Consider the following 9,037-nt stretch of genomic DNA (forward strand, 5'->3'; position numbering starts at 1 on the left):
TCAGAGGAGGCTGAAAAAAAAACAAACCAAACCCTGTGGTTTTCCAACAGAAAACAGGTGGAATAACAGGGGTCATTCGATGAGGTAATGGCACATTCATTTATGCAAACAGGGCCACAATGTATGGCACAGGCAGTGAGCAGGCCTCAGCCCCTGGGACCGGAGCCATGATGGCTGAGCTCTCAAGAGGTAGGTGTGGGACACAGAGAGACTTCTTGCTCCAAAAAAAAATTAAAGAAAACATTCTTTTTGGCCAAACCGGCGGACACAAGCAGCAGCAGTACACTGAAAATGTAAAGACCTACCGAGTCTGGGCGGGCAAGCCCAAAGCACTGCTCAGAAACAGCTACCATCCAGATCATCAAGGAGATTAATAACAAATATTTACCTCTTAGTGCAATTTAACAGCTTCATCGAAAGCAAAGTGCATTTCCTTCGCAAACCTCGTTAAAGAGCTGACATGCCTTCCTCTCCCCGCTTTAACATTTCACCCAGCCAATTTGATATTTGGTATCTGATGCTATAAAGGCAACTAGGTCTGACTTTGTTGTTTGCTCATGCATTTCATGGCCTAACACTAAAATACTGGGGTTGGGCGGACGAGAAAGCATTTATATCAGTGACATCTTAATTGAATCTTTTTTTAAAGCTGTTATAAAGCTCAGAGAGAGATGGTCCAAAAGCTTATTGCAAATCTGCCTCATGTTTCAGAGGCGCACAAGCTACATTGCAACTATCTGTACTTCATAGTTCCTTCATCAATTTTAGAGGCCTCCTTTCTTCCCAAAACATTGTCAAATGCTCCTTGGAGCAATTTTATTAGACAATTTATTTATTTTTTCTACTGCTCTGCAAGCCAGTCTGCAGCTACCAAGACAGAATTCCCTTCCAGCAGTGTAGGAAACTGGGATGTCTTCAACTGAATGGGGCAAAAGGGGCCAAAATAGGGCAGGAGATAGAATACAGTTAATTTGTTTTCGTTTTCTTCTCGAGTCTTGTGCTCAAGCAGCTGTGATGTGCCGTTTCACCAGCAGGCTAACTGTATTTGCCCTGACCCAGACCCCTAACTTCAGGAATAGTTCCACAGCGACTTTGCAAGAGTTACTACAAATCAAAAAATCACCCGTTTGCTGTTCCCAGCCCCATTTGTTGCTCCAGTGAGGAGCAGTTGAACCCTCCTGCTCTGTGTCCGCCTCACACCGCAGGGACCCATGCACAAACTGTGGGATTTTCTTGCAGTGCTGCTCAATGACTGGGTGTGCACTTAGTTTTTTGAGGAGGACATTGTGTTAGCACCTCACACCTCAGCGGGCAGCCTCGAAGGCAGTACATGCCCCCAGCAAGCTGCACACACGCCACATCCATTTGAAATACATATTAAAATCTTCTAATAAAGCAAGGAATCATAGGTGGCACCGGGAAATGCCAGGGATGGGGAGCGCTTTCTGAAGCTTGGAGGCAGCATCCAGCCAGCCCCACACAGAGCCCACTGCTTCCTTCTTCCACAGTTACTCCGACAGCCCTAACTCTGAGATCTTGACAAAAGCATTGCAGAACCAAAAGCATTCAGCTGCGCATCCTGCGCCGTGAGCAAGCCAGCAACGTGGGGCTGCCAACCCACACAGCCTGCCTTGCGTCCCCAACGAGGAGCTGGGGCTGCCAGTGGCCAGGCAAAGCCAGATGCAGCTGATTTTATAGCTGTCTTGTGCATGGTTTATTCCACTCTAGGCTTTTTTTTTTTCTTTTTAACGGTTTTGTAGTGACCTCCAGTGTTTATTCTTAGCTTGTGTAACAACAACACATCAGGCTACTAAAATGGCTCCTAAATATTCGATCTACAAAATGAGCAGTCCACTTGGAAACCAAACTGAACTCAGCTAAGTGATACAAAATGCTGCCTAAAATTGCTGCTTTCAGCACTCAAACCCAAAACCACGGCCGTGTCAGGTCCAAATCTTTCTCTAAAGAGTAGCTCCATTCGTCTGTATTTTCCAATACACCCCCACAGAGACCACTAACACGGTGCTACTAGTTTAATTACCACAAAGGCTGCTATAAGTTCAAAACCAGAGCTGCAATTTTCTTTCATTTCTCAAATCCAGCTTGCCAAATTTCTTAACGATGTGCATTGCAAAGTCACTGCCTGCTTGCCCACAGGCACTTCCCAGGCCTCCTTGGTACCTTCGTACAAAATCACCATCTGAAAAGAGTAAGAAATGAGCTAGGGCCTGATCCAAAGCCTTTACTACTCAGAACAAGTTGCTCCATGAATACCAAATAGGGCACAGAGTGATATGCTAGAGAAATCTCTTTAAAAGACAACAAATTTCAGTTTGAGAGGTTTTCTTCAACATTAAGTTGTTTTCTTTTTTGAAACTTCTTTCCCTCAGCCAGACCATGAGAATATTTCAATCATTGCATAACATGATTTCAATTCAATTCAAATACAGATCTAAAAATTCAAGTATGAAATTACATACTTGGCCTTTTCGCATTAATTAATCCAAATGAATAGAACAACGTACTGGCTTCCACTGGAGAACATCTTCATGCTAGCAAGAATGGTTAATTAGAGCTGGCACAAACACCTTCCACATTCACTATGAATAATAATTTTCCCAGAGTAAGTATTTTCAGCAAACTTAAGGAAACAGCTGCCTCTTGATTCTTCAACCCACTCATTTCTTTTAAGATTTTTAGCAAGAGCGAAGGAGTTGAAGTGCTGGGAATTTTCAAGCAGTCCCCGCACCCTGTGCTCCTCCTGCTTGACAGATGCCCCCAGCTCCAGCCTGTCCTCTGACGTGACCTGCCTACAGAAGAAGAGTCTAAGCCTATATAACCAGTCCCAGTTGCAAGCTTGCCTTGCATGTTATATCATCTCTGCAGAATCCTCCCGTCATTAGTCACAGCCCAGTGATGGATGAGCTGTGGGCAGGGGCTGAGGCTCCGGGCTGGGCTTGGATTGCTCCTGTTTTCTCAGCAGATGCCTCTTGGGGGCCACCCCCTACGATGGGATATGTGCCACCTTCGCAGAGAGAGCTCTGCCCCACAAGACCCACTTTGGAGCTATGAAGACCCTGTGGAAAAGGGACTGTATGAAAGGCGACTACGGGGATGGGGAAGGTCACTTAGTGACCAACTGAAGCTGCTGCGGAGGCAGCTCCAACCTAAATCAAGAGATTTTTCCCTTCTATGCAAAAGAGACCAAAAGCAGCAGCCACAAACCAGCCTGCAGGGACACACAGCTGGTATTTCTGCTCAGCACTTACCTCCTTACCTGCAGACACAGCAAGTCGGAGTAAGCATTTCAGAATAAGCAGGTCTAGTCCTCGTGCAGGGAAGCAGAAGTCTCCAGTGTACGAGAGGTCATGGACACAGCAGCCAGGAAAAGCAACAGCCAACTGTCCTAAAGTCAGTCTTGCTTTAAAAAATAACAGCAATTAAAAATACCTGATGCACAAGGGCATTCATGTTGTCCCACTTAAGAGACTAAGGTATGCAGGAGCTCCTAAACTGAGGGCTCAAAATCAGCCTCTAGAGATGTCCTTACTGGCTGGGAAACAAAGGCTCCTCATTTCAGTGTAACAAGTGGGATGGTCCAAACGTCGCTTCAAGTTTTAGTTCTTTTTTTCAGCCTCATTGGGCCCTGCTGGCAAAAAAAGGTTGGAAACTGAATAGAAAATACGGGATTTCTACTGTTGGTGTACGAAGCAAATTTTTAGGAGAAAAGAAAAAAAAGATTAAGATCAAATCACAATTAGGTTCTTCATCTCAGTTTTTTTCCAGCAGAAAAAAACCCCAACAACTAAAACAGTAGCGTTTTGTTGACATTTTGGTCAACATTTATGTTTCTTTTAACACAAAATGAATAGTGTTTGTTTTATATCCACATTACTTTATGATTTTTTTAGTTCAGTATATTTAGATCAAAAAAAGTTTCAAAACAAGAATAACTAACCTAATAACTAAAATATTAAAACAAATGCTTCAGCTTAAGATCAGGAAGTTTATTTGCTTCCACCCTCCTTTCTATGCTACAATTTTATTTTTTTTCAGCTGAAAATACTCACTGAAGCTCAACCTGTATTTGTTAGAGACTCTCTCCCCTCAGACTCTGCTTTCTGTTCATTTAACCCAGAAAATATTTCCTCTTATGGAGCTGCTGCACCTCATTGATTTCACTGGGACATGAACACCACCATCAGGAATTGTACTTACCAAAAGGACAAGAAACTGGCATTTTCCTTAGACTTGGGACACTCTCATGGGAAGCTGTCTTTGGTAGATTATCTAAGTTTGGCTTTTTTTTTTTTTCCTCCCCTCTGGGAAGCTGTGACAGCATCCATAATACTTGCTTTTATAAGACCCTGAGTGGAAATCTGAACGACAGCAACAAAATTCTCAGGAACAACTCGTACATCCTAAGGCACATACGTGCAAGAGTGAGAATCGGCTTTTCATTAGCTCGGCAGAATATATCAGCTGATGGTGAGCTAAACGGGCTGTAGGCAATTCCCAGTAAGAACAACTGAAACTTCTTATAAACCATAATAAAATGAGGGGACTAGTATTTTTTTTAAAAATATCCACCAGTGCCTGGAAGTGGATGCTCGTAAGAGTTAACCCAAAACTTTGACTCACTGAGCACTGCCTGGCAAACCTCAACAAGAAGAACCAAATTGCAATATGCAAGTATTAAAAAGCAAATTACATTTGATGTAGCTGCTATCACAGTGCTCCACATCCCAGGGTATCAACTGCATCTCTGCCACGCTGTTCTCCTAAAGCAGGCTTTATCGCCAAGCTTTTATATGTGCCATTGTTCAAGAAAAAAGGACCAGCCTTCTACCAGAACATGAGCAAGATTAAGAAGTAGAACTGACTTACTTCAAGTCTCCCAAGAGCAAGGGGCAATGAACACAGCCTCGGGAAACGAAAAAAATGAGCCAAGAGCGAATGTTCAAAAGAAAAATGCTAGATTTCACAATGCAAGCTGGTTATTTTTTTGCACTGGACAAACCTCACGGTGACTTACTGGTAAGTAGATTTATTGAAATGCATCAGTGGTGCTGACAATGCAGAGGTCGCAGGTTCGATTCCCATTCGGTCCCCATGTATTGCCTGACCTAGTCGAGAGGTGGTGACCCTGGCGACAGGGAGGCTGGATTAAAATGATCTCTAAGGTCCCTTCCAGCCTAGGCCATTCTATGATTTATATCAGCACTGCAGTGTCTAGAAGGTGAACATCTCCAAGGGGTCAGGTTCCTCATGGGGTGATGCAGAGTTGCTTCATCAGCCCGGTGCCGTTGGCAGAAGACTGGCTGGGCCAGCCCAGGAGAAGAGGCTTTAGCAAACGTAATTACTGTACGATGCAGCTCTCTCCTGCAGAACCCCAATAATGGAAAAAAGCATGCAGATACCTCGAGGGTAAATGCAAAAATGCAACAAAAATAGCTCTAAGAAGCAAAACGTGAATTTCCTCATTAATTAACCAGAGACTAAGGGTGGAAAGAGGAACGGCCGAGTTCAGGATTACTGTCCTTGGGAGAGCACTAAGGGACCCAAACAGACAAACATGCACAAAAGTCAGGCTGCTGGAGAACCGAGGATGAGTGTGGAGATCAGATGACCACAGCCACCCAAGCAGCAGAGGGATCTTGCTGCTTCACAGACCTCGGTTTGGCAGCAGCTTCCTCACCGTGGGTTGGCCCTCGGGCCTCGCAGGGTAGCAGAGGGACAGAGGAAAAAGCCCTGCAGAGCCTGCAGGCACAGGCAGGTGTCAGAGCTGCCTTCCCATGGCCACGGGGAAGGGTCTCCACATAGCAGCATCCTCCCACTGCCCAGGTCTGAGCCGCCGCTGGGCTGACCCTTCCGAGGCAACCCGGCCACTACCTCCCACGAGCGACAGTTGGGCACACACTTTTCATTCCAAACAAGCACACGCTTTACATATCAGAGGTAAAAGATTTTATTATCCCATAGAGTTTTTCCTAGGAAGTAAAGGTCCCACCAGACAAAATATACACAGCATCTTATGTTTTCTTTCTAGACAATTGCATCCTCATCCTATGAAACAGCGACCACGTTAGTTCACCTTAAAGAACCAAGGTTTGTCCTTAGAGCTGCGAGATTGCACAGAGTTAGCATATTCAATGACCAGTTAATTCATGCAGAATCAGAAGGAAGGGGAAAAAGAGGTCTGTATGCTCACCTGAGTGCAGGCTTAGCTTCCTAGAAATGAAGAGCAACACAGGGCTTAAATTTACCAGTTTGCAGCACTTCCGCCAAGCAAGCGAGTTCTCTGACCCACTTCTTGTCATCCGCTCCGCAATGAAAGGTCAGGGCCAGCAGCAAGTTATTGCTGGAAAAACACAACACTAGAAAAGCAAATGTCCCTTTGGCAGTGGGAAACTTTCCTTACCAACCTGTGTGAAGTGCACGTAATTCTTCATTTTACATTAAGCTTAAAGCAGAATGAAGCCAAAGTGTCTTCCTCTACTTGTTAAAACTTAATATTTATAGTTGACTATGTTTACATAAAAAAAATAAATTCTCAGCCTCTAAGGACATACTAATTCCTGTTGCATTACATGACCATTTTGAGATCCTGGTTTGTTTTCACATAATTAACTCACAGTATTATTACTTCAAAGTTTTATTCTAAAATATATTCACTTCTTTTGGTTCTGCTGAGTTAATGATTGTACTTGCGCTTACTTTATCCTTCCTCTTCTAAAACAACAAGCTCATTTCAACAGATGGTGAGCAAGTCCAGATTTGCTGGAAACCAATTAACAAAAATGTGCCAAGTTGAAACTCACCCCGTTCTTTCAAGCCAAAAAACTGCCTGCATTTCAAGAACCTAATTAGTTTTAACTATATTTATGGAACAGAGGGGAGATTATTTAATTACTCTGCAATTCCTCTGTCTGATGATCAATAGAAATGCAGTTTTGTTCACACAATTTCTCTGCAGTATATTGATCAGCTGAGTCTTGCCCTGTATCAATATCTGTACTACCACGGTGCCTGGAGATAATGCGATACATGGCTGGACTACAGTAGCTGCTATCAAAACAGCTTTCATCAGAGGAGTTATATGAGAATACACACTCCGTTAAAAAAAAAATAAATCAAAATCTGCTTCTGTGCTTGCCAGTAACCACCAGTTCTGCTGCTGACACCACTTGGTACGTAGGCATGGCACCCCATCCACACACAGATGGGATCTCAACAACTCGGGAAGGCAGACCTGTGTGAACATAACTCATCTTCCCAAGCAAGCAGAGCTGGCCAGGACAGACACAGGGCAGGAGGAAAACACCTCACTCCACCCTGTCTGTAGCCCCACTACTACTCTTTTCTTAAGTGAATCCAGCTACGTATTTCTGGTCATCGCATCAGCACTAAACAGTAACTCTGCTCTTGCGCATACACAACACATAAGCTGGGAGTAGATGCACCTATTTCCAGCACTCCTCTCTCTCAGCCATCCCCTCTACCCCAAATCTGCTCCCAGAAGAGATTCCTGTCCTATAGCGTGGAATAAGCTGCACCTACTCCCAGGTTATCATTGATCACTGTGTAAATTTAAGCCCAGTAAACACCGCAGGTAGGCAGCAGGGAGAAAAGAGAATCCGCTGTGAGGCCACAACAGACCCAAGAGGTTCGTGTGGCACAAGCAGGGGAGGGAGTTAAAAAAGAAAGACAGATTGCCATGTCTAAAGAGAGGGCTGAGCGCGTGTATGTGCCTGTGTGTGCAAGCAAAGCCGAGGAAGGTTACATCTGGAGAGTGGCTTCACGACTTATTGCAGATAACAGTTTCGACCACAAAAGTGTTTTCAAAGTGACGAATACGGTGACAGTTTCCAGCCTCGCGTCGACTGATACCTAGAAGTGATCAAAAGAGAGAAGAGGGGAAGGAAAGCAGGTGAGATGCAAGCCCTGAACACCAATATGCAGGAACAACACAGCCCATTGAAAAGCAGCATAATCTGGTCTTTGGAAGAACAACCATATTCTCTAAGGCCACGGACCAGCAGTAAGAGCTGCCGTGAGCTGGGGGAGCTGCCTGGAAACAGCTGGTTTCAGCTGATGGCATCTCAGTGTTATCTCAGAGACCAGAAAGCCTCAGCAGCCAGCAGAAGTCACGGGCTGGCACAGAGCACAGCTCTGAAGGCAGCTGAGGAGGGCTGAAAATCACCCCCCCTCTGCCACTTTGTCCCCTCACGTGCCCTGATCCTGCTATGGCTGCAGCCTCTCTGGGAAACAAGTAAATGCTTCCTGTTGCCCTTAAATTGCACGACCTCGACTGTGGGCAGCTCTGCCTGGCAGCTACTCCTCTCCGCTGGCAAAGAGGATCCTGCCAGGGCTCAGCAAGAGCAGCAGCCAGTGTGCCAGCACCCCTTGGGAAAGAGCACCATGAACTGTACCCAAGAGCTCTCGGCTCCCTCCAATTTCCCCAGAGATCCAAACTCAAACTTCTTATGGACTCATATTTCAGGTGAGCCCTGAAGCACACTCCTACCTAAAACCAAATAAACACAAATACTGAAATAGAGGTGTGGGTTTTATGGGTTTTTTTGCAGCAATATTACTATTTGCATACAAGATACATATTGCTGCGTTTCATGAAATCATTTTAAGGCAGTCCAGTGTTCCCTCTTGACAACTTTTTCTGTATTATTAGGAACTTAACTACTTAAAGGCAATTTTGCAGACTTAATCTGCTCTGAATAGCTGCCACCGAAGCGAGTGTCTCCATTAGGGAAATCTTCCAAACAGTTCCCAACAGCACCGCTATTAGCTCAGCCCCAGGAGCCCACATGTAAATGAATTTCTGGCTCCTGCAACCATTTTCTCAATGTTTCTCTTCGGCTGACGGACAGCCAGCACCCATTTTTGCAGCAGCAGCATCCCAAGCTGGGGTTTAGATTAATTAAATGGAAAAACACCTCAAAAGATCTCCTGTGTGCTTACACCCACAGGGAAAGCTCCCCTCTCGCCATGAAGAGGCCAGCACGGCTGTGACAGCAGG

General features: G+C 44.9%; 1 protein-coding gene across 1 annotated transcript in view; it reads right to left on the reverse strand.

The window, feature by feature from the left end:
* Nucleotides 1-7,680: 7,680 nt before the first annotated feature.
* Nucleotides 7,681-9,037, reverse strand: part of ITM2C (integral membrane protein 2C) — a 6,586-nt gene continuing 5,229 nt past the window's right edge. The window contains exon 5 of the mRNA XM_009876398.1: nt 7,681-7,890. Coding sequence (XP_009874700.1) covers nt 7,799-7,890 — 92 coding nt within the window. The 3' untranslated portion in view covers nt 7,681-7,798. The remainder of the gene's footprint in view (nt 7,891-9,037) is intronic.

Source organism: Apaloderma vittatum, unplaced genomic scaffold, assembly GCF_000703405.1.
Source record: "Apaloderma vittatum isolate BGI_N311 unplaced genomic scaffold, ASM70340v1 scaffold15879, whole genome shotgun sequence".
In the NCBI taxonomy this organism is placed as follows: Eukaryota; Metazoa; Chordata; class Aves; order Trogoniformes; family Trogonidae; genus Apaloderma; species Apaloderma vittatum.